This window comes from Chiloscyllium plagiosum, unplaced genomic scaffold (genome assembly GCF_037043375.1).
Source record: "Chiloscyllium plagiosum isolate Xiang-an unplaced genomic scaffold, Cpla_swu_hap1 HiC_scaffold_23, whole genome shotgun sequence".
Lineage (NCBI taxonomy): Eukaryota > Metazoa > Chordata > Chondrichthyes > Orectolobiformes > Hemiscylliidae > Chiloscyllium > Chiloscyllium plagiosum.
The window spans coordinates 11,660,557-11,687,439 of record NW_028270161.1 but is presented as its reverse complement, the minus strand read 5'-3'; the positions used below and the strand labels follow the sequence as shown (position 1 = coordinate 11,687,439).

Below are 26,883 nucleotides of genomic sequence, written 5' to 3'. Positions count from 1 at the left end.
TTCGGAGAGGAACTTGCAAATGGTGGTTGCAACTTTCTGCTGCCCCTGTCCTTCTGTGGTTGTACATTTGGAGGGTGCTGTTGAAAGAAGATGGCTATGTCAAGCTGTTGCTCGACCAATGTGGAAATATAGAAAAAAGACCATTATAGATTGCCAGGCTTGCTGGGACATTATATTTAGAATTAAAGCTTATTTCATCAACTAATATCAAACAAGCGGTCAGCAGTTGCAACTACATATTGCAATATCTTGCAGCAACAAAAGGCCACCTGCGTCCCTAGCTTAAAGTCTATCCACAATGAGGGTGACGCCAGACACTGAAATATAGCAAAGTAGGCAAGGTTAGTCCCTATAGTTAATCCCTATAAAATGTTAATAGGATAACATTATACCTCTTATTGACCAGATAAAAATAACAATATTGAGGAGGCAGTTAAAAGGTGGTGAACTCTGTACTATGATGCAAACCGCTTTAATCATTTTAAGGAAGAACCATTACACATGGTCATATGGAACTTGTTTATGTGAGTGTATAAAAAAGCTGCTGTAACTGATGATCACTGGAGTTGCCAGTCTAGCCTTTGACTGGGCACTCTCCCCTTGTACGCAAGTTAAACAAAAGAATCTATAATCTGACAGTCCTGTATCTTACATGTGTGTGCATGTGTTAAGAGTCAAATTCGGAATAGAGATTTCGGCACCAGTCCCCGTGACAGCTCTCAATTTCACCAGTTAGCGAGGGTGACTTTCCATTGTTGCTTCTGGGCCCTAGATTCAGTTTCATTCCTTTTCTTGAGACTTTTTTTTAGCAGTATGATAAAATGGAATGGCTTGCTAAGCCATTTCAGAGGGTGGTTAAGAGGCTTGGAGTCACACCCAAGGGGCAGAGGAGGTTAAGGATGACAGACTTCTTTCCCAAAAAGGCAATAATGAACCAGATGGATTCATGTTTGGGGCAACTGACAGTGGTGTCATGATTATCATTAGATTTCTAATTCCAGGTTTTGATTTTTTTGAAACTCAAACACAACCAGCTGCTTTGGTGGAATCAAAACCAGTGTCCCCAGAACATTACCTGTGTCTTTGGATTACTCATCCAGTCAGTAGTTTAATCAACACTTGCAAAGGTAGTGAATGGTCATGGATAATTAGTACAGATTTGTTAGAGGGAGATCCTGTCTGACTAATATGATTGAGTTTTTTGAAAAGGTGACCAATCGCATTGATGAGGGTAGTGCAGTTTATAAGATTTTCGTGAACTTTAATAAGACCTTTGACAAGGCCCCACATTGAAGGGTGGTCCAAAAGATAAGAGCCCATGAGATCCAAGACAAGTTGGCAAATTGGATTCAAAACTGGTTTGCAAATAAGAGGCAAAGGGGGTGGTACAGAAATCGAAACTAGGTCCCTTGCTGTTTGTTACATATGGGAAAAAGTGAGGACTGCAGATGCTGGAGATCAGAGTTGTGAGTGTGGTGCTGGAAAAGTGCAGCAGGTCAGGCAGCAGAGGTGCAGGGGAATCGACATTTCAGGCATAAGCCCTTCATCAGGAATCCTGATGAAGAGCTTATGCCCAAAACATCGATTCTCTTGCTCCTCAGATGCTGCCTGACCTAATGTGCTTTTGCAGCACCCCACTCTTGACACTGTTTGTTACAAATGTGAACCACGTGGATGGGAATGCAGAAGGTATAATTAGTAAGTTTGTACGTGTTGTTGTTAGTGAGAAGGATGGTCTCAGCCTACAGTGTGATATTCATCAGCTGGGCAGAGTAAAGGCAGATTGAGTTTAATAACTGTCTAATAACCTCCCCGTCACTGCGAGGTAATGTAATTTGGGAGGTCTATTAAGTGAAGGACATACAATAAATAGCATATCCTCAGGAGTAGTGAGGAACAAAGGGACCTTGGTGGACGAGTCCATAGCTCCCCAAAGGTATCAACACAGATGGATAGGATGGTGACAGTGGCATATAGGATGTTGTCTTCATTAGCCATGTCATTGAATATAGGAGCAAAGAAGTCTTGTCAAAACTTTTTAAATCGTTGACTAGGCCACAGATGGAATACACAGATGGATGGTGTGTGTCTCTGATACAGTGGAAATGTCCCTACCTCTGGACCAGGCAGCTCAGGTTCAAGTCCTGTCTGCTCTGGAGCGAACAAACATGTTCCCCTGAAACTCCACAGATGGAATACTGCATGAAGTTCTGGTCACCACACTATCAAAAGAATATCACTGCATTGGAGAGGGTGCAGAGGAGATTCACCAGGACTTTGCCTGGGCTGAAGAGTCTCAGTTATGAAGGGGGAACCTGGATAGGCTGGGTTTGTTTTCATTGGTTCAAAGGAAGCTGATGAGAGATCTGACAGAGAGATACACAATTATGAGAGTTAGAGACAGCATAGATCACGATAACCTCTCCCCCATGGCAGACCTGTCTAAAACCAAATGGCACAAGTTTAAAGGTGAGGAGTAAGTTGTTTAGAGAAGATCTGAGAAAAACACTTTTCATCCAGAGTGGTAGAAATGTAGAACTCATTGCCCAAAAGGGTGACAGAGGTAAGTAATCTTGCAACATTTAAGTAAGATCTGGATGAGCACTTAGAATGTCAATGAATAGTAGGCTATGAACCAAGTACAGGTAAATGGCATTGGTGCTTTGGTGTTTGATGGTCAGCATATGCATGGTGGGCTGAAGGGCCCGACTCTATCACAATACAATGACACCTTCAGCTCCCAAATGGGGAGAGGCACCAAAATGTCAGTATGGTGTTGCATCTAAAAGATAGGCAGTACTTATGACCAAGGAAGATCACAATTGAAAGTCTAGACAAATTATGAACCTAAAACATCATCAAAACCCATTAAGACCCAGAGTCCAGCATGCTGAGTTAAACAAAGATACATTCATTTCTCGTCTGAAGGCCTGCGTATAAAAATTGTAGCCTGACTTTCTACCCAGTTCCTCTGAATGAGAAGACCCAGCTGTGTTCCTGTAACCTGCTGATTGGTTTGAAAAGCATTGCCAAAAGGAGGTGAATTGGGGCATTTTGAATGCTGGGGATTGATGTCATAACCAAAACCTCAAAGTCATTTTTGAAACATTCAATTGGAACAAAGGCTTCAAGCCATCAGCAAAAGCAAAATGGGGTCAAAGGAAATTCCCACGCTCAGGTCACTGATCATTTTTAACATTCTCAGTAAGGTTTCCTGGCTCCAAGTGGAGCCAGTATGCTGCTCCTGGCTGAACAAGGAAATCTCGGCCATACTCTCTTCCAGGATTTTCCTTATTAGATTACTTTTACTTACTTACATTAGATTACTTACTTACAGTGTGGAAACAGGCCCTTTGGCCCAGCAAGTCCACACCAACCCGCTGAAACGCAACCTACCCAGACCCATTCCCTTACATTTACCCCTTACCTAACACTACAGGCAATTTAGCATGGCCAATTCACCTGACCTGCACATTTTTGGACTGTGGGAGGAAACCGGAGCACCCGGAGGAAACCCACGCACACACAGGGAGAATGTGCAAACTCCACACAGTCAGTCGCCTGAGGTCTGGAATAGACAATAGACAATAGGTGCAGGAGTAGGCCATTCTGCCCTTCGAGCCTGCACCACCATTCATTATGATTATGGCTGATCATCCTCAATCAGTATCCTGTTCCTGCCTTATCTCCAAAACCTTTGATTCCACTATCCTTGAGAGCTCTATCCAACTCTTTCTTAAATGAATCCAGAGACTGGGCCTCCACTGCCCTCTGGGGCAGAGCATTCCACACAGCCACCACTCTCTGGGTTAAGAAGTTTCTCCTCATCTCTGTCCTAAATGGCCTACCCCTTATTTTTAAGCTGTGTCCTCTGGTTCGGCACTCACCCATCAGCGGAAACATGTTTCCTGCCTCCAGAGAGTCCAATCCTTTAATAATCTTATACGTCTCAATCAGATCCCCTCTCAGTCTTCTAAACCCAAGGGTATACAGGCCCAGTCACTCCAATCTTTCAACATAAGATAGTCCCGCCATTCCAGAAATTGACCTCGTGAACCTACGCTGCACTCCGTCAATAGCCAGAATGTCTTTCCTCAAATTTGGAGACCAGAACTGCACACAATATTCCAGGTGCAGTCTCACCAGGGCCCTGTACAGCTTCTATATTCAATCCCTCTTGTTATGAAGGCCAGCATGCTATTAGCTTTCTTCACTACCTGCTGTACCTGCATGCTTGCCTTCATTGACTAGTGTTCAAGAACACTGGTGTACTGTCCCTTTACCTAACTTGACTCCATTTAGATAGTAATCTGCCTTCCTGTTCTTGCCACCAAAGTGGATAACCATACATTTATCCACATTAAACTGCATCTGCCATGCATCTGTCCACTCACCTAACCTGTCCAGGTCACCCTGTAATCTCCTAACATCCTCCTCACATTTCACCCTGCCACCCAGCTTTGTATCATCAGCAAATTTGCTAATGTTATTACTAATACCATCTTCTATATCATTAATATATATTGTAAAAAATTGTGGTCCCAGCACTGATCCCTGTGGTACCCCACTGGTCACCGCCTGCCTCTTCCTCCGACTCTGTTTCCATCTTTGCTTGTTCTCATCAAAGGCTGTGATGTCTGTTCTGGTGGAATTCAGAGCTGAACTATACAAGACCCATGAGTTAAAATGATATTGAGGGGTCAGAATGACCAATAATTAAAAAGGGACTCATTGACTTGGGTAGGGAGAGTGGTGCTATTGACCAGAAAGCGGAATGGGAAGCTTATAAAACAATCCTTCTTTGAACTATAACAGCATATAGATGGGAAAACCTCTACTTTAAATTATTTTTTTAAATTTGTAACAATTATATGCCTATGGTTATCTCAGTCACTCCATTTCTCCCATTGGCAGAAGACTTGGGGAAACCCCTCTCCTCCTCATTCAGGACAGATGTAGATGCTTCCTGCTGTACAGAACCACTTGAAGCATGGCATGCCGATAACAGTCTGACTGTCTGTAAATCGGATTGCTTGATATGAAACCAAGTGCCAAGCTGTCTGTGGCTGAAATACACGTATTTATCAGCAGGGTCTATTGAAACTATCAGGACGGCCTTACCCAAGTCTCGCAAATAATGGCTCTAAGCAGAAATACCCTTCTGGACAATGGCAGATTACTCTCCATAGATGCTGCCTGACCTGCTTCACCGTTGTATTGTTTAATTTTTGGTTTCCAGAATTTTTGTTTTGTGTAGCTCAATTCTCTTCATGCCACATGGAGTACTATCAGGAGCCAAGAATCCATTTGAACAGGAATAAAAACAATGTGGAATGAAACAGGTTCAAGAAATAATGAAGCTCAGAGCTAAGATTGCTGAAAGAGCATCACTTCGGATTTGCAGAGGCTGGGGCAGGCCCAATTCCAAGAACAGCCCGAACACATACTGGTCACTGGAAATGTTCGGCATAACACAGATCAAGTAACTGAAGTCCATCTGCTGTGATTTTCTCCAATGTGAAAGGATTTTGAGGTCAATCTTCCATGCTGAGAAAGATTAAGTGTGTGGTGAAACAGAGGAATTTGGATTTCCACCGACACACAACTTAAAAACTGTTGCACAGAGGCAAAAGGCAATCAAAAGGTTTGATGGAATATTGGTCTTTATCTCAAAAGGACTGGAATTCAGAAAATTGAGGAAGTGATACTTGAATTGTATAAGTCTTGAGCAGATGCCATCTGCAGAAACCTGTCAGGTTCCTCGGGATAAATATCAACAATCTGTTCTGATTCATCAACATCAATGCTACAGCCAAGAAAGCACACCAATATTTCAAGATGGAGGCAGAGTAGCAGGGCTGTGTGCAGACTCTTGCCTGAGGTCTGTCTGCTCCCGCACACTTTCTTTATTTTCTGTTTTGACTTTGCTCTTTTCCTTTCACTTTTTCATTTTTCCTTTTCTCTGGAGCCTTTGGGGTGGCAATTAGAGCTGGTGGCATGCCGAATGGCGGCTCCTCCTGGTGGTTGGAGGTGGCAGTGGATATCGCTCCCTCATGGGAAATGGAGGCAGCAGTGGCAGCAAGGATGTCCTCCCAGCATTTGGGGCTGGTGGCAATGGCAGAGCTCCTCCAGCGACTGAAGGTGGTGAGGGCAGCGGACTTTTCAAGACGGCAGCAGTGGCAAGGCGACATCTTGGAGGGCAGCCGGAGCAGGACTCTTGGCGAGACAGCGGTGGTGGCATAGTCGGGCAGTGGAGCAGGAAGTCCTGATTGAAGTCAGCTCAGAACGGGTACTCCTGACGTTGGTGAGGCAGGTGGCTGCAGCGAGGTATGCCCAGAGCTGGGACTCCTAGCTTCAAGGTGGCAGGGGAGCTGGGGACTAATGGTTGTGAGGCGAGTGTGGGTTCATCAGGGGACAAGGTATTGACAGGTTCAAAAATCACATGACACCAGGCCAGAGTCCAATGGGCTTATTTGAAAACACAGGCTTTCGGAGTCTCGCTCCTTCATCAGGTGTTAGTGCCATAAGCTCCTGATGAAGGAGCAGCGTTCCAAAAGCTAGTGACCTCAAGTAAACCCATTGGACTCTAACCTGATGTGGTGTGATTTTTGACCTTGTCTAATCCAGTCCAATACCGGCACCTCCACAACATCCAGGTATCAGTGAGCCAAATGGAAGAAGGGTGGTGGTGCACGTGTCATGGCTGAGCCAGCTCAGAGCTCTCTTTCAGTTGTATCTTTTATCCTTTTTATTCTTAAACCATCCAAAATAGCACCAGATTGCAGCACCTGTTGAAGTTTCTCACTGTATTATTCATTGCAAAATTCAAGTGACAATAAATAAAACATTCATCATGTATCGTTCACACCTCAACTTCTTAAGAAAGCTAAGGAATTTCAGCAGAGCCCCAAGTACTCTTATCAATAGAAAGCATTCTAAGCAGACGCATCACAGCTTGGTATGGCAACTGATCTACCCAAGACCGCTAGAAAGTAGCGCAAGTTGTGAATGCAGCCCAGTCCATCACAAATACCAGACTTCCTTCTGCTGACTTTGTCCACACTTTCCACTGCCACAGGAAAGCAGCCAACATAATTAAAGACCCCTCCTACCTCCTTAGTGTCTTCCACACTCTTCCATTGGGCAGAAGGGACAAAAGTTTGAAAACACTAACCAATAGGTTAAAGAACAGCTTCCTCCCCACTGTTATTAGACTTATGAATGGACCTCTCATTTATTAGAGTTGATCTTTCTCTGCACATTCTCTGCAGCCGTGACACTATTTTGTTCTGTTACCCTGATGTACTTATGTAACGTATGATTTGCCTGGATAGCACACAAAACAGTACTTTTCACTCTGTCTTGGTACATGTGACAACAATAAATCAAATCAAAACCATTAGTTCCAGACCAACCCTCAGGAAGGCTATACTGGCTGAGACATCTGACAGAGCAGGTACAGCAAGTCATACTAGGGTTGAATGACAAGGACAGGTCGCAAAAATTTCACCTGTACCACCTCGAACTGAGCCTGTTTTTGCATCTGATACCCAGCAAGATAAAGACAGCATGCCCAAGCTGGTGAATGGACTGGGCATATGGTTAATCATACTTGGCACAGGGTGCCTGCTGACAAGTCAAAGTCTTACTCACAAACATTACAGCAGGAACTACTGAATACCATGAAGTTAATGGTAGTCGCCTTTCCCCCAGGTTGGGGCATTTCAAGACTAGGGGGCATATTTTTCAAAATATATTTTTATTGAAAAATAGATTTTTGAAAATATTAAAAATACAAAACAATAAATTCAAAACAATACAAAGAAAGAAATTCAAAAAGAATTTGAAAAACTCAAGCTGCCCTCATGTACAAATATGTATATAAAAATATATATAAAAAACAAAAACCCTGAACTTACTTAACTAAATAAATAAAAACTAACAACAAACTCATAAATAATAATAATATAGCTCAGCCAAACAAAACACCAACTCTCAAATATCAAGAACATTAATTTTCATCTATTCATATGTTCGGAGTTCTCCCTCTCTGGATATTGGACTCGTAAAGCACAATCGTTACAGCTATATGAAGGCCCTTATTAGTGTGACAGACAAATCTGTGTCCAGGTATTCCAAAAAGGGCCACCATGTCTTAGTCATTGAGTCATAGAGATGTACAGCATGGAAACAGACCCTTCGGTCCAACTCATCCATGCCGACCAGATATCCCAACCCAATCTAGTCCCACCTGCCAGCACCTGGCCCATATCCCTCCAAACCCTTCCTATTCATATACCCATCCAAATGTCTCTTAAATGTTGCAATTGTACCAGCCTCCACCACATCCTCTGGCAGCTTATTCCATACACGTACTACCCTCTGCATGAAAAAGTTGTCCCTTTTATATCTTTCCCCTCTCACCCTAAACCTATGTCCTCTAGTTCTGGACTCCCTGACCCCCAGGGAAAAGACTTTGTCTATATATCCTATCCATGCCCCTCATAATTTTGTAAACCTCTATAAGGTCACCCCCTCAGCCTCCGACGCTCCAGGGAAAATAGCCCGGCCTGTTCAGCCTCTCCCTGTAGCTCAGATCCTCCAACCCTGGCAACATCCTTGTAAATCTTTTCTGAACCCTTTCAAGTTTCACAACATCTTTCTGATAGGAAGGAGACCAGAATTGCACGCAATATTCCAATAGTGGCCTAACCAATGTCCTGTACAGCTGCAACATGACCTCCCACCTCCTGTACTCAATACTCTGACCAATAAAGGAAAGCATACCCAATGCCTTCTTCACTATCTTATCTATCTGCGACTCCACTTTCAAGGAGCTATGAACCTGCACTCCAAGGTCTCTTTGTTCAGCAACACTCTCTAGGACCTTACCATTAAGTGTATAAGTCCTGCTAAGATTTGCTTTCCCAAAATGCAGCACCTCGCACTTATCTGAATTAAACTCCATCGGCCACTTCTCAGCCCATTGGCCCATCTGGTCCAGATCCTGTTGTAATCTGAGGTAACCCTCTTCACCTCCAATTTTGGTGTCATCTGCAAACTTACTAGCTGTACCTCTTATGCCCAGCACCGATCCTTGTGGCACTCCACTGGTCACAGGCCTCCAGTCTGAAAAACAACCCTCCACCACCACCTTCTGTCTTCTACCTTTGAGCCAATTCTGTATCCAAATGTTGTCCCTGTATTCCATGAGATCTAACCTTGCTAATCAGTCTCCCATGGGGAACCTTGTCGAATGTCTTACTGAAGTCCATATAGATCTCATCTACTGCTCTGTACTCATCAATCTTCTTTGTTGCTTCTTCAAAAAACTCAATCAAGTTTGTGAGACATGATTTCCCACGCACAAAGCCATGTTGACTATCCTGAATCAGTCCTTGCTTTTCCAAATACATGTACATCCTGTCCCTCAGGATTCCCTCCAACAACTTGCCCACCACCGAGGTCAGGCTCACCGGTCTATAGTTCCCTGGCTTGTCTTTACCGCCCTTCTTAAACAGTGGCACCACGTTTGCCAACCTCCAGTTTTCCGCTGCAACCGCAAGAAATGCAAAACTTGCACCCACACCTCCCCCCTTACTTCCCTCCAAGGCCCCAAGAGATCCACCACAAATTCACCTGCACCTCCACATACATCATTTACTGCATCCGCTGCACCCGATGTGGCCTCCTCTATATTGGGGAGACAGGCTGCCTACTTGCAGAACGTTTCAGAGAACACCTCTGGGACACCCGGACAAACCAACCCAATCACCCCGTGGCTCAACACTTCAACTCCCCCTCCCACTCCACCAAGGACATGCAGGTCCTTGGACTCCAGGTAATTTTGACCTGAATGGCCTCCTCCAATGGTTCAATCACCAATGTAAAAAGCAATGGCAAAAGGGGACAGCCTGCTGGCTGACCCCAAAAATGTTAAAATTGCTGTATCATACTCCATTGGTGATGGCCACAGCGAGAGGGTCACTGCAGAGAACGTTTATCCATCTTATAAAGGCTTCGCCTAAGCCAAACTGCCCTACAGTATAAAAAAGATACAGCCACTCAACTCAGACAAATGCCTTCTCTGCATCTAGAGAAATCACTAATCCCTGTATTGACTGTTGTTGATACACTTGAATTACATTAAGCAGCTTCCTAACATTATTGGAGGATCTGCAGCCTTTTATGAAGCCCTTCTGGTCCTCTTTAACCATAGAAGGTAACACAGTCTCCAGCCTTAACACAAGAGTCTTAGATAGGATTTTAAGGTCATCATTAAAGAGTTAAAAGGGCCTATAAGAAGCACAGTCCTCCAGGACCTTCCTTTTTTAAGAATATGTGAAATATTAGCTTCTCTTAGAGATGGTGGGAGATGATCATGACTGTACGAATCATTGAACATGTTGAGCATCAGGCCTGACAATATGTTTGTAAATTCCTTATAGAATTCGCTGGGAAGTCCATCAGGATAGGGCGCCTTTCCACTCTGAAGCTGCTTCACAGCCTCCTGCACCTCTTTCTCTGATGAGAGGACATTGAGAAAAGACTCTTGCTCGGGAGTCATAGCCGGCAACTCCAGATCCTTGAAAAAAGATCCCATCTTGGCCCGCCCCTCGTCACAACCCTCAGACTGGTATAATTCAGAGTAAAACCTCTGGAATGCTGCACTAATCTTTTTGGAATCACACGTTAGGTTCCCAGACTCTTCCCTAATCGATGTAATGGCTTGAGGGCACTGCTTTTCCTGGCGAGGTATGCTAGATACTTACCTAGTTTGAGAGCATGGAATTCAATGCAGACCGCAGCGCTATAATTCTCTGTAACTTGGCCAATGAGGACCTGTCAAAGTAAGCCTGCTCTGCTGCCTTCAAACGTGCTTTGAGGAGACATTGCTGTTCGTCCTTCTGCCGCTTCCTACTGGCAGAGTAGGAAATAATTAACCCCCGGCATAGACTTTGGTAGTTTCCCAAAGGATGGACAGGCTACTAACTGAGTCTAAGTTAATGTCTAGGAACGCCCTAAATTCCTTAGAGAAGTACTCCACAAACTTATTATCCTTAAGGATAAAGGGGTCCATTCGTCAGTGCCTTGGGCCCACTATAGAGTCCTTAAGCTTAACCAACATGTACACTGGAGTGTGATCAGAGATGAAAATATTACCAATCGTACAAGATGTCACCAAATTCATGGTTGCCACGGGGGTAGGAAAAAAAATCAATCCTGATGTGAGATCTGTGTGGATTGGAAAAAAAATGTATATTCCCTGTCTGAAGGATGAGATGCCTCCAGATTTCCACCAACCCTAACTCCACACACAGGTCCACTCATTGTTTAGTTTGTACAGAGACTATCGGGGGCCTTTGGGCAACCTGTCTACTGTGGGATCCATAAGACAATTAAAATCTCCCCCTATAATGATATGCCGCGACTCGAGACTGATCAGTTTAGAGAACACATCACCAGAAATTTGAAGGGATGGGCGAGAGGGTAATAAACATTTAAAACATCATATTCTTCCATCTTTATCAGTGCCTTGAGGATTACAACTTCCTGTGTGTGTCTTTAACACACTCTAGTAACTTAAATGGGAGCTTCCTCCTAACCAATATAGCCACTCCCCTACTTCTGGTGTTCAAAGATGAAAAGTAAACCTGATCAAAGCCATTCTGCTGTAGTTTCAAAATCTCCCTATCATCCAAGTGTGTTTCCTGTAATAAAGTAATATCCATCTTTTACGTTCTAAAACTCCAAAAGTACCTTCTTCCTCTTAATTGGTGAGTGACTCCTCTTGATGTTCCAGGTACACCATTTAATCAAGTCATTAGACATAACTTTCTGCAGTAGCATTTAGATTCCAGAGAGGAGGAATCGAATTACAAATTGCCGAGCCTTAGTGTCGCAAGATCCATTGAACATAAAAACTACATAAACTAAACCCACTACAGTTAAGAAACCGACAAAGCTATCAAAGACTATATACAACAAAAACCAAAAGAAAAACCAAACTATGATTAGATTAGACTCCCTACATTGTGGAAACAGGCCCTTCGGCCCAACAAGTCCACATCGACCCTCCGATGTGGACTTGTTGGGCCACCCAAACCACTTTTCCCTCTGACTAATGCACCTAACACTATGGGCAATTTAGCATGGCCAATTCACCTGACCTGCACATCTTTGGACTGTGGGAGGAAACCGGAGCACTCGGAGGAAATCCATGCCGACATGGGGAGAATGTGCAAACTCCACACGGACAGTCTGGTGCTGTGAGGCAGCAATGCTAACCACTGAGCCACCATGTTGGAAAATTGATTTACATTATCTGCCATGGCAGGATTTGAACCCAGGACCCCGGAAACATTACCTCAGTCTCTGTTTAGCAGTCCTGTAATCATGCCACACGCCAATGGTGCTGAATAGGGGAACTCACCCCCTGCCCAAAGGGGGCATCTACATATCCCAAAACCCAACTTCCCATCCTGCTGCCAATACTGCAGCCAGGGCATTTAAATACCTGAACCGGGCATAAACTGCCCGTAAATTGGCATCCAGCCATCCCAATCATTTTCCCTCCTCCTAGCTAGGGCCACATCGCAAACACAAGCAGCAAAGAAAGAAAATACACAATGGAATGACAATGTGAACAAAGTAATTTTTAAAAAATGGTAAGTACCCCACCCAGCCTTTGGTATAACTTAGAAATTGAAAGCGCGCATCCCAGCCACCCCTGAGCATAGTTTAGACCAGATTATTACCAGTAAAAGGAAAAGGAAGCCCCAATCTGACTTCCTCTTTTTTTAAGGAAAAACAGAGACATACCCAAACAACATGACTATTTGTAAATGCTAAATTGGTCAGATTAAGGTAATTTGTCCACAAAGTATTTTGCCTTCTCCGATATGTCAAGGAGATGTCTAGATCATCTGAGGTGATCGAAACACTGCTGGATACCTCAGTGAGTGCTGAATCCCGAGCTCCCTCAGTCTTCTCTTGATGCCATCATAGGATTTCCTTTTCCAGATCACTGCTGCTGAGAAGTCCTGGAAGAACATGATCTCAGAGACCTCGTAAACTAGGGACTTCGGATCCTTCCCCTGGACTCTGGAAGCTTCCACAACTCTCTCCTTACCTCTATCGTGATGAAACCGCACCAAGATAGAATGAGGACATTGGTCCAGACCTGACCTCTGCGCCATGACCCAGTGAGCCCTCTCAATCTTCAAGCCTCACATTCCAGCCTTCAAGGTAAGGAATTTTGGTAACCAGTCCTCAATAAATTCCACTGGCCATGCACCTTCCTTACCCTCCAGCAGACCGACGATCTGAATGTTTGTTCTCTCTGCCCCTGTTCTCAAAGTCATCAACCTGGTCAAGCAAATTACAGACCTGCGTTTCCAGGGCCTGGATCCTACCCTTGGAGGAATCCGTATCAGCTTCCACCACTGTGACCCTGCTTTCTACCTCATTCATCCTTTTCTCCAGGTCTCCCAGATGCTGTCCATGCTTCTGCAGCAGGATAGAGATTGGGGCCAGATTCTCCTCTATCTGCTCCTCTACATCTCACGAGATTTTGCAAGCTCCTTCACCAGGACCTGGTAATGAATCGATTTCGAGGATCCTGCAGGCTGTGCCGAGGGCCCGGCCTCGGACATACCTCCTCCCTTCTTCGGATCCCGAGGTAAGTTGCTCTCTGACCGTTTCCCGGACCTTTCCAGAATCCCAGGATATCGCTGTGGTCTGGGTAGAGCAGGCTAGGATCTCGTTCCGCTTGTGCTGTGGTGCGGAGCTCTGCAACGCGATCTTCCTAGACTGCCGCCATCTTGGATTCCCAGGGGGCACATTTTTAAGGCGAGAGGAGGGAGATTTAGAAAAGGCACGAGAGGCAAATCTTTTACACAGAGGATGTGGAATGAACTTCCTGAGGAAGTGGTGGATGTGAGTACAAATAAGCTTAAAAGACATTTGGATGGATACATGAATGGGAAAAGTTTGGAGGGTAAGGGCCACGGATCAGGCAGGTGGGACTAGTTTAGTTTGGGATTATGTTCAGCATGGACTGGTTGGACCAAATATTCTGTCTCCATGCTGTATGACTTTATAACTGCAGAAGCTGGAAATCAGGAACAAAACCAGAAAGAGCTGGAGAAACTCAGTAGGTCTGTCAGGATCAGTGGAGAAAAAACAGAGTTAATGTTTTACATTCACTGGACCCCAAGAATTAACTCTGTTTCTCTCTCCATCAATGCTGCCAGACCTGCCGATTCCGCTAGCAATTTCTATTCTTATACCAAGTCCAGCTGCTGTGCTCCACTCCAAATATCAGATTTGGAATCTTCTTCATCTGTGTAGTTGGGAGGACAGCACCATGGTATAGACAGGGCTCTCGTGAGTGGCTGTGTGGGGCTGACAAGAAGTAGGTCTCGACCTTCTGTGGTAGCACCCTACCTCTAGGCTAGAAGGTCCAGGTTCAAGTCCGACCTGCTCGAGAAGGATTGAATAACATTGTTGAAACATATCGATTGGAAAATATCTGAGGGGAAAGTGACCGACAAGGGAACACATTCAACAGTAAGACCTAGCAAATTAAGAAACATCAACTAATGAAGGGACTTATAGCTGGTTTAATGCTGGCAGCTGTGGGTCCATGAACAAAATGACCATCACCTTAAGTAAATTATGTTAATTTAAAAGTATCATGCAAACCCATGTGCAGATTAATTGAAATTCATGATATTGCCACGAAGAATAAAATATTCTTCTGCATAAACTAAGATATCACATTACAGGTTTTCCTTTGAATACATTCAGGTTGTTAATAAGTTTGATTTACATAATTTAAATTTCAACTTCCATTTAAATCAGTGGCTGCCTGCAATGTGATTCCCTCCAAGGGATTTTAATCAGTGACTAGGAAACCGGGTGAGGAAGGTTTAATATTGTGTTTTCTTTAAAAAAAAACCCTCAGAGGCCTGAAACCTCACTGCTATTCACACTTAACACTGGTAATGCTAATATAATTAATTTTCATTCTAATAATAAACACAGCAGCAAAGTTTGAGCTGTTGGAAACAAGACATTTCCTTTGATGGTTGCACATTGCAAAAAGTCACTTTGAAGGTTTATTTCCTTAAGATGCAGAAGTGCAGTGGGCTGGGAATTTGTCACCTGGCACTGGTGACACACCGTGCTGCAAACTAGGGGAGGTATTGGCCATTGCGAGATGATTAATCCAGTGGCCATAAACAGGCCCAGGCAGCGGGCTGTGGAGGGGGTCATTAAGGCCGACTGCCTGCCCCTCTTCTGTGGTTACGTTAGAGCCAGGGTGTCTCTGGAGAAGAAGGAGCACGCGGTGTCTACCAACACCCTTGAGCTGTTCAGGGAGAGGTGGGCGTCACAGGGAGTGGAGTGTATTATTTCCCCCTCCACCTCTATTTTGATTTAACCCCTGCCCTCCCCTTTCATTGTTTGATCACACAGCATTGCCCTTTGATGTGAAGGCCACTGCTTGTCACTGGCCACGCGGGTGTTTCCTTTCTTCCTGTCGGTGGAAATTGAATAAAAATTTGTACACCTGTTGTCTCTCACTGTGTCTCACACCTGCACATGCCCACAATGGGTGCTGGGGAAAATATAAGCACTACTGCAGTTAGGCGGTAGTGTGGGGGGGGGGGGGGGGGAGAGAAAAAAAATGAAAAAAAAACCCAGGAGATTAAAATCTCCTCAATTTAAGGGACTGACTCTGTGCTGGCTGGGCCACAGTCAGTGTGTTCCTGCTGTTACTGTTGCTGGTCTGTGTGTTTGGAGGAGGGGAGTTACTTTTTCTAAAGAAAGAGAATTAAAAGGAAATTAATCCAGAGACCAGGGAATGATGGTTCAAAACCCAAGATGGCAGATGTTGAAGTTTGAATTCAATAAAGAATCTGGAATTAGGACTCTAATGATAATTGTGAAATCATTGCTAATGGTCAGAAAAACCTATTGGATTCAGAATGCCCTTTTGGGAAGGAAACTGCCAACTTTATATGGTTGGAGGCTGAAGGGTGACCTTATAGAAGTTTATAAAATTCTGAGGGGCATGGTTAGGGTGAATAGCCAAAGCCTTTTCCCCAGGGTGAGGGGAATCCAGAACTAAAGGGCATAGATTTAAGGTGAGAGTGAAAAGATTTAAAAAGGGACCTAAGGTGCAACTTTTTCATGCATAGGGTGGTGTGTGTATGGAAGAGGAAGTGGTGGAGGCTGGTACAATTATAACATTGAAAAGGCATCTGGATGGGTATATGAATAGGAAGGGTTTGGAAGGATATGGGCCACATGCTGGCAAAGGGGACTGGATTAATTTAGGATATCTTGTCGGCATGGACGAGTTGGACTGAAGGGTCCGTTTCCATGCTGTACAGCTCTAGGACTCTAAGGTCTATGTTTGACTCCAAACCCACCAGATATTTACACCCCACGCTGCATCCACAAGGCTAACGACGACCCCACACATCCCTCATTCAAACTCTTCTCCCTCCTGCCATCTGGCAGACAATATCAGAGCATTTGGTCTCTCACAGCCAGACTGTGTAACAGTTTCATCCCCCAAGCCATCAGGCTTCTTAACACAGCACAATCACACTCTATTCCATCTGCAATTCTTTGCACGACTTTCGAATTGTTGCTAAAACAATGGTATAGTAATGATCATTCATTATTACACTGTAATTTGTCCACCACTGTGCCTTTTTTTTTGTTTTGTCAAGAATTACTGTGCAGTCTTGTGTGTTTTGCACTTTATGCTGCCCTGTATATGACTGTACTCTCGAGTAATTTGTGCTGTCCATGTAGCACCTTGGTCCTAGAGGAATGCTGTTTCCTTTTCTCTTACTGTATCGGTCATATATGGTAGAAATGACAAAGAATGCTACTCTTGAATCTTGGCCATAATGTGGTTGACTCTTAACTGCCCTCTGGACAATTAGCAATGGTCTAGCCAATGACACCAACATCTCATGAACAAATAATAAAAATGCTTTCGAAATCTCGTGACCTTTGGTCCTTCTTTAGCTATGGTAGTTCCTGAGGGGTTTCTGAATGTTTGAGTTATATGGGCACTGATTTTCTGGCCCCTAGAAGACAGCTACCAATAGTCTCTGTTCTACTAGATTTGGGAACGGTGAAAATCAGAGTCTCTTGTCACTCTAGACTGGCATTTAGTGATGGACTGCTGCCAAATAACATGGATGTTGCCAAGGGAAAGATCGGGTCTAGCAGTGATGCCCTCCTGACAAGAATAGGACATGATGTGGAGAAGCTACCTATGAAGAGTCGGCGCTTTGAAAGCTCGTGCTTCCAAATAAGCCTGGTATAACTTGGTATTGTGTGATTTTTAACTTGAATAGCCTTTATTGTCACATACACTCAATGAGTATAGTGAAAAGTTTATATATGTTGCTACTTACAACGCCAACTTAGATACAAAAGTACCTAGGCACAGCTTCCTTAGTTACAAGATCTTAGACAATAGAGAAATAAAATATCCTTCATTATGGAAATAAAAGTTCAGCACAACAGACCATGCTGGCCCCTAGCTTCCAGTCCACACTGAGCCCTGGCTCCACACCGCACCAGCGCTATGCCACGTCAGGAGACAGCTGAGGAAGGCTGTTAGGTCACCATGCAAATCCAGGAGGCCCCTACTACTGCTGACACACTCATATGAATGAGGGACACTCAAACAAGATACTGGAGCAATGGTCTCTACACTACACCAGAGAGTCAATAGTTTCAAAAAGGAATGTGGAAGGAGAGAAGGGACATTATCAAACAAAGTTTGAAACAAACCACATAGCACATACTGGGACAGAAGACCAACCGTTCAGTCAAACAGCTGATTTTTAAGAGCTGTCTGAAAGGGTGAGAGAGGTAAAGATGCAAGTTGAAACTTCTAAAGTCAACTTGTCGCTCCTGAACACTGTCCCATCTCCACCATCTGGAATGTCAAGGTCATCCAAAATTCTACTGTTCATTTCCAGATTCACACCAAATCCCAATTCCATTGTTCCACTGTGAATTCTGTAATTCCCTCTCTTCAGCTTCACATTTCACCCTCTCAAGGTATTCCTTAAAAACCTACTCTCTCACCAAGCATGTGATGTCCCTAATTGGGCTAACACCAAAGTTTCTTTGATAACACTGATGTTTTACATTCACGCAACATCTTCAACACAGTAAGTCGCTGCTTATTGTTGTGATGAAATTTCACAAAACTGGCACAGACTGAAGAAAATTTGTGGTTTGCTGGTCAAGAAAGTAGTTCACTCAGTTCCTCTGAAGAGCCCATAGGACTCCTGCAAACCATTCCCCATTTACATGGTACAAGTCAGCAGTGTGATAGAGTTCTTGGCTTTTGTGAATGAGCAAATGTCTAATTATACCAAGGAAGGTCAACACTATGTACGACAAAGTAGCCCACTTGATCAGCTGCTCATCCACCACTGGCATATAGATGCAGTTTGTGAATCGTCTACCAGAGGAACTCCAGTAGTTTACCAATGCTCCCTTGACAGAACCTTCCAAAATGTGTATACCCTTCCTAGGCATTCAAGGGCATCGATTGCAAGATCCCCCTCTGAATCATCCACAATGTTCATTCAAACTTTAATGTTCCTTTACCCATCACTGAATTGAGATCCTATAACTTGCTTCATTTCAGGACAGTGGGTACTTACACAATCGAACCATAAAACCTCAACAGTGTGTACAGCAGGCCATTCAGTCTACACTGAACCTCCAAACAGCATACCACCCAGACCCATCTCCCCTCCTCTGTCCCTGTAACCCTGCATTTCCCATGGCCAATCTACCTAACCTGCACATCTTTGGATTGTGGGAGGAACCTGAGCACTCAGAGGAATCCCGCACATACATGGGGAGAATGTGCAAAATTCACACAGACACTCACTCAAGAGTGGAATCGAACTCAGGACCCTGGCGCTGTGAGGCAGCAGCACTAACCACGACACCATCAAATTGGAGCTGCTCAAGAAGGTTACTTCCCACTCACTTCTCCAGGACAATAAAAAGATGGCCTATCCAGCCCCAGGAATGCCACAACAAAAGAAAACAAAATTAAGAAATGAAATTGATTAATCGAAAAGGCTGCCTAATATCATCAATTGCTCATCACCCTTAGGCAATCCTGCCTCTCTCTTTCTGTCCCAAGTTAAACGTGAATCTGGAACGCCTTGAGAAGCTCAAAAGACAAATGTAGCAACTGGTTTGGAACTGTCTACTCCCAGTAAGTGAAAAGGGAATGAGAGAAAATTGGCAGAAGAAAATTGGCAAAGGTCTGGCCAGTAATTCTCCCACATTGGACAGGAGCTTCATGGGAGAACAGGAGGCAAATTCACCAATTCTGCTATCTGCAGTTTTGGCTCACAGTTACAGGGGGTGCACGGAGGTTGTGTAGATTCTGTGACAAAGTCTCTCCAAGTGTAGACTACAAAAGGGGAAGTGAAAGCCTAGTGGTATTATCACTGGACTGTTAATCCAACTACACAGATAATATTCTTGGAATCCAGGTTCAAATCCCACCAGGACAGAGTTTGGATTAAAAAGAAACAATTTGGAATTAAAAGTCTAATGATGACCATGAATCCATTGTTGGAAAAACCTGTCTGGTTCACTAATGCCCTTTAGGGAAGGAAACTATTTGCCTTACCTAGTCAGGCCTACATGTGACTCCAGACTCACAGCAAAGTGGTTGACTCTTAACTGCCTTCTGGGCAATTAGCGATGGACAATAAATGCTGGCCAAGCCAGTGATGCCCTCATCCAGTGAATAAATAAAGAAGAAAAACAACTTGGAGAGCAGGATTGATGAATCGATTCAGAAACCAAACAAGAATCGATGGTTTCATTCAAAGTGAAATGGAAATTGGTGACATCAGAATCCAATACGTGAGGGCATTACTTTAAAGGAGGAGAAAATTTGTGGAAGACCAAAAATACCAGCAATTGCTTATTTTCAGTGCCACAGTGATTAAAGCAACTTTAGACTCAAAGTTAGGATATTTTTCTCAAAGTTGGTATTGAAACTGTTGCAGGTGTTGTCTTCAGGGAAAAATATTAAACTAGAGCCCAGTATACCATCTTAAAAGATTCCAGGGAATTAATTCATAAGGGCAGGTGAGCTCTGCCCTACTGTCTTGGCCAACATCGACTGCTGAATCTTGCAGCATGCAAATGATTGCCATTTCTCCAACATCAAAGCAGTGTTGACATTTCAACGATGTTTCATTGGCTATGAAGAACCTGGGACACTCCAAACTTAAATATATTACAGAGTCATAGAGATGTACTTCTTCCTTTAAGTAACATAGCAACCACATTTGTGTTATCAACAACATTATAATTTTCAATTACTTGAATTCATAGAGTCAAAGTCATAGAGACACGCAGCACGGAAACAGACCCTTCGGTCCAACCAGTCCATGCCAATCATAATCCCAAACTAAAGTAGTCCCACCTGCCTGCTCCTGGCCCATATCCCTCCAACCTTTTCTTATTCATGTACTTAATCAAAATGAAATGTAATAAGTATAACAAAGTTTGAAGTAAGCATGCAATCTCCGGAGCAGCTGCAATATCTGTGTTTCTCTCAACCCAGAAAGAAATGTGACATCACTCTCACCTCACAGGCAGAACTCTCCAGGAATTGAGCTCAAAAACAGATAGATGTTTCGAGGCAGCACTGAGGGAGTGCGACACTACATAAGAACTAGGAGCAGGAGTAGGCCGGCTGGCCCTTTGAGCCTGCTCCACCATTCACTAAGATCATGGCTGATTTTTTTGTGGCCTCAGCTCCACTTACCTGCCCTCTCTCTGTATTCCTTAATTCCTTTATTGCTCAAAAAAAATCAATCTTAACTTTAAAAACATTTACTGAAGCAGCGTCAACTACTTCACTGGGCAGGGAATTCCATAGATTCAGAATCCTCCAGATGAAGACGTTCCTTCTTAATTCAGTCCAAACTCTGCTCTCCCTAATCTTGAGGCTGTGCCCTCTTGTCCGAGTTTCACTTGCCAGTGGAAACATCCTCTCTACTTCTATCTTATCTATTCCCATCATAATTTTATATGTTTCTATAAGATCCTCTCTCATTCTTCTAAATTCCAATGAATATAATTCCCGTCTACTCAATCTTTCCTCATAAGCCAACCCCCCCTCAACTCTGGAATCAACCGAGTGAACCACCCCCTCCATTGCCAGTACATCCTTTCTCAAGTAAGGAGACCAAAACTGTACATAGTACTCCAGGTGTGGCCTCACCAGCACCCTATACAGCTGCAACATAACCAAAGGCACCGGGTTATGAATTGGATACTAATATGAACAGCATGCCCAGCCCTTGAGAAGCATGTCCAGAGTGCGGTTCTCCATGAACCCTGACCAACACCTCTCAGCAGCAGCATCTGGATGAACAGTTTAGCTGGTCATTGATCTGAATGGATGTATTTAGGATCCTTGTTGTACGGGGAATGGCTGCTGCATTGAGCTATAGGCCCACGAAAAATACCCCCCCCCCTCCCCAAATTAAATAGCTGCTTAGGTGGAATATTGAAACTGTAACTCAATGAATACAGGTGGGGTGGGGAAGGGAAAGGAGAGGAAATCAGGAGATAATAATCGGACAAAAGACTGCTCTTTCACATTCATCAAATGCCTCGCTCTCCCCTCTCTGATTTGAGGTAGGAAAGCTCTATTCACGGATTATCCCTGATGTTGGCAGCTATGCCATAAGCTCCTATTCCCATGATAAGCCTGTCAGAATTACTGCTGTCTTGTAGAGAAAATCTTAAAATCCAAAAACTGTACCAACACACTCAAGAAATACTTCCTGCAGCAGCACAAGCCCCCGATGCTGAAGAAACACAAATATTCCTGACAACAACAAAAAGGGAGGCATAGATTTACTTCAGGCAAAAGCCTCCTCATTGAAGACATACCACTCTCCCCCCCTAAAAAAACGCTCCCCACCATTTCTGTGCCTCTCCACATTAATTCCTCTAAAGACTTACAGCGTGGGGGGGGGGGGGGGGGGGAGAGGAAGGAGACAACTGAATATCCTCATTCATCGCAGAGAGAATGGTTCTGTCTCCTCCCCCTCACAAACAGAAAATGCTTCCAAATTGGACAGTCAGACCGACAAAAGTTACAGAAATGCCATTTCTGCCGATCTGTTAAGTCCCTCTCTCGCCCCCAAACTGGGTTGTTCTTGTTTTTCAAACCCACTGATTTCAAACGGGACTCTCAAAAATAATAACCAGCAGCATTTCGTTTTTAAAAAGAAGTGAAAGAAAAAAAAATTCCCTCGAGCAGTTCTGAACGTCAGCCAAGCCTCAGCTCTCCAAGTCTGCAGGGAATCTTAACACAGCAAAAAAGGAGCCTCTCGCTATAAGGGGGTCAGCGAAAACGGGGGGTCAGCGAAAACTAGTGAAAAGACTAGAGGGAGCGGGGAGGGGGTAGAGAGCAAGAGGAGAGAGTGAAGGGGACAGAAAGAGAGAGGGAGAACAAGGCAAAGAGAGAGAGAGTGCAGAATTAGAGGGAGACAGAAGGACTGAAAAGGGAGAGAACTAGAGAGAGAGAAACAGAACGAGACAAAAAGGGAAAGAAATAAAGAGAGGAAAAGAATAGAGAGAGACAAGGGGAGAATAAGAGAAAGGGAAAGAAATATACTGAAGAAAAGAAATAGAGAACTTGAGAGAGAGAGAGAACCAGAGCGAGGGGAGAGACCATGAGAAAGAGAGAGATAAGGAGAATGCGAGACAAGAGGGGGGACAAGAGCGAGGGAAAAAAATAAAGAGAAGACCTAAAGAAGGAAGAGACGAAGAGAAAGAGAGAGATAAGGAGAACGAGGGCGACAAGAGGGAGAACATGAGAGGGAAAGAAATAACGAAAGGAAAAGAACTAAAGACCAAGAGAGAGGCATAAGGAGAACGAGAGAGACAGGAGAGGGGGGGGGGGGGGATATGAGAGTAGCGGAGCAGAGGCAGACAGGGAGAGGGGCTGACAGATGTGATTCTGGCCTCACCCCCCCCCCCCCCCCACACACACACACACACACATCCCACCCCACTCCCCCCCACACACCCTCCCCCCCCACACACACCCTCCCCCCCCCACATACACCCTCCCCCCCCCCCCACACACACCCTCCCCCCCCCCCCCACACACACACACACACCCACCCCACCCCCTCCCCCCGCACACACACTTTCGGATTGTTTTTACTGAAACAAAGGGGGTTCTCCGCGACAATGATCGGCTGCGAAACACAAACTCTGGAGCCTACCTCAGAACTTTCCAACTGTCGAGCGGATCCAGCTCGGAGATGACGGAAACCATTGTAAACAAGCCAGACGGAACAATAAAATGCAGAGGGAGAGAGAGAGAGAAAGTGCCAAAAGCCTGCAGCCTTTCCCAGCAAAGGCTCGTCCCACTCCCTGCGGCTGATCAGCACTTGTCAGAACCATCCCTCCGCCCCCAAATCCTGCTCGCCACTTTGCTGCCTTAACTTATTGCCCCTTTCTGAAACAAAAAAATACCCTCAATCTGCTGCAAAAAGATCCAGTCCACTGCTCGTATGTATGTGAAATAAACTGGACTTTAATTCTCTCTCGATTCATCCTATCTGATTGAATCCAAAGCAGTCTTTGACCTTGCAGATTGTACTTTTAAAAACCGGTTGCAGATCTGAAGACGGTTGACCACCTCCAAAAGCCTGTAGGACAAAGTAGGCAGATTCCAGGTAAACCTACCCCTTCTCATTCACCCCCAGAATCTGAGGTTAAGAACATCCTCAAATGAATGCAAGCTCATGTCTGCCAGGCTGGGAGTATATATTTAAATTAGATTTATTGTCACATGTACATAAAAACACAAAGAATGTTTTTTTCATGTGTTAAAAACAAAGTGTCACCTTGCTCAGGTGCCATCTTAAAACATTGAATGTAACGTAAGGTTTTATTGCAATAAAGTTCATCATTCTCTCTTCCTGTTGTTCTCCTCCCATTGCTGGACATTAGTGGGGGTCTCTGAAACAGGCTCTGGGGTCTCAGTTAAGGGCTTCCATCACTGCCACTCCAATGAGCTGTGTCCTGGACTGGGGATGCATGAGTTCACTACCTTCTGCTCCCATCATCCTGACACTGCCACTGGACCTCCACTGTCCATCCCTTTTGCCAATGCTTACCACTTCTTCAGGTGTCTAGGCCTAGCTGTGCACCTGAGCCTAGACTCAGCCTGTGAATCCGGGCAAGAGGAGTCAGCGAGAGCTCCTGGGTCTTCAGGTCAACCTTTAATTTTGCAGGAGGATTTTTCCAAGTGTTTTTTGCTTGGGCTTCTTTCCTCTGATGGGTTAAATCAGTCTTTGGAATTTGGGCAAATTGTGGTCCTTTCAGGTCAGGCGCAGGTTGCAAAAACAGACAAAAAAAACTTTGCCACACTGACACTCACCATTCCCCTCTCACATCTGAAAGCAGCCTGTGCATTACTAAATACACCAAGCTAGTCAGTGATTGTCCTTTCCCAGTCAAAATAGCCCCTTAACAAAAAAAGACCCTCAATGTTTGTGATGGTACAGTGGTGGTGTCCCTACCTCTGGGCTAAGAAGCCTGGGTTCAATACTCACCTGCTCCATGTGTGTGTGTCATAAGATGTCCAAACAGTTTGATTCAAAAATATCTTCAATGTTAGAGGCTGATTAAAGCTAACCAGTCCCCCTAAAGTGCCTTGGTATCCTGACTATTATCCTGAAACCACACTGACTCTTAGCACCTCATTCCTACACTTACTATCTGTCCCATTAAGAAGGGAGGAATTGGAAAAGGATTTTCAGCCAGTAATAATACCATCCCTCCCCCTTGCTTTGAAACTGCTGGTTCAAAACTCTGAGCCAAGAAAGCTTTGTAAAGGCCAAACTTGGATTGTGGGCTGTCAGCCAAATAGCTCATTCTACATGAAGTGGAAAAACGATAACCAGTGGAATCTATCCACAGTGTGCTCATTTTGAGGGGAAAATGCAGGTTAGCATGAGGAGAGGGCTGAATGGTGCCCACATTTATCACATCACCGAATGGTTGGAGCCAAGTGGTTGCCAACTCTGGCCAGGTGCATGGTTGGGCACTCCATGGCATGGCCTCTGCCTCCAACCCCATCTTCACCTGACCACCAGCCCTGCCCCTCCCCTACTCACCCCACCCCGCCCATCTTGGGATGTAACTAATTTTATTACTAATAAACACAATTATTCAAGAACAGAAAAAGAAAGGCAGCACTTGTTTCTCTCAAGCCTGTGCATACTTTCTCCACACCATTTCCCCAAAAATCAACTTACATTTCAACCATGTTTTCCACGATGACTGGAGGTCTGTAAGGCCTTTTACCCTGTCGGAATGTATGAAACATAGCAGCCAATTTGTGCACAGTGAGGTCCTACAAACCATCGTGTAATGATGATCAGATGATCCAATGGGTAAAGTTGTGACCAGGATACCAGAGCTTTATTCCTGATGAAGGGCTTTTGCCTGAAACGTCGATTTTACTGCTCCTCGGATACTGCCTGAACTGCTGTGCTCTTCCAGAACCACTAATCCAGAACCAGAGATAATTTGCCCACTCTTCCTTATGTTGCCCACCCGAGCAAACAGGTCAGTTTTCAGTTGAAAATCTCATCCAAAGCATGGCACCTCTGTCAGTGCAGCTCTTCGTCAGTACTGCAATGGAATGTCAATGTTAGTTTATGCTCTGAAGTGGGACTTGAAAGTGGAATGGAAGACTACCAGATCAACTATGATCAAATCAAACAGCAGGGGAGTGTCGATGGGCTGAATGGTCTATCTCTGCTCTTCCATCTTCTGCTCCTATTGTATTTAGAATATAATGTTTCAATGACCAACAGCTGATCATTGCTTAATCCCTGGGGACCCCAGGACAATCCTGGATAGTTTGCAACCACTGCTCGGGCAGAAAAGTCACCAGGTATCAACGAATGAGTTCTCCAATTACTCAGTCCTGGGCAGTCTCTGCATTAAACAGGGAGAAGGCACTCAGTTCCAGTGGAAAAGCAAATGTTTAAAATTCTGTGCTTGTAAATAGGTTGTTCCTTGGAGTCAAGCTAGAATAAAAATAAAGTTGCCATGCCCATCAAATGGCAAAGAAAATAGCTACAAAAATTCTCAACCCTGTTCTTCCTGTAGGAGAAATATTATGTGGTTGTGGCCATAATCGAATTCCAATAAGACACTATTAAAGTGAAAAGATTCGAGTTCTCAAAGTGAAATATGTGCGTGTGGCAGCAAGTGACAATGGTACACATTGATAGAGAGTCTTTAACAAAAAGAAAAGTACTGTAACACCTCACAGACCATCAGTCAGACAAAAAAATGGAAAACAGATCACATCTCAGCTTTTGAGGCTCACCGACCTTGTAATGGCTGAGCTGAAGTTGCTTGTCAGTGATGTCAACCTTGGACAAATCCCAGTTGTGGGACTTACAGTTGTGAGCTGCAGGTAAAAACAAGGACTGCAGATCCTGGAAACCAGATTCTAGATCAGAGTGGTGCTGGAAAAGCACAGCAGTTCAGGCAGCATCCGGGGAGCAGGAAAATCAACATTTCGGGCAAAAGCCCTTCATCAGGAATAGAGGGATGAAGGGTTTTTGCCTGAAACGTCGATTTTCCTGCTCCTCGGATGCTGCCTGAACTGCTGTGCCTTTCCAGCACCACTCTAATCTAGAATCATGAGCTGCATAATGGAGACATCAACTTACATTGATCTGGCTTCTGGACGAGCATGCCCCTGCATCCACAATGTAGGAGAGGCCCTAGAGACATTAA

General features: G+C 44.4%; 1 protein-coding gene across 4 annotated transcripts in view; it reads right to left on the bottom strand.

Moving 5' to 3' along the window:
• Positions 1-26,883, bottom strand: part of celf2 (cugbp, Elav-like family member 2) — a 1,014,614-nt gene that overhangs the window by 643,875 nt on the left and 343,856 nt on the right. The window contains exon 1 of one of the 4 annotated variants that reach the window (XM_043714084.2): positions 23,340-23,466. The exons of the other annotated variants lie outside the window; for them this stretch is intronic. Within the exon in view, the coding sequence (XP_043570019.1) occupies positions 23,340-23,392 (53 nt within the window). The 5' untranslated portion in view covers positions 23,393-23,466. Of the gene's footprint in view, positions 1-23,339; positions 23,467-26,883 lie in introns of those variants that run through there. 4 annotated transcript variants of the gene reach the window in all.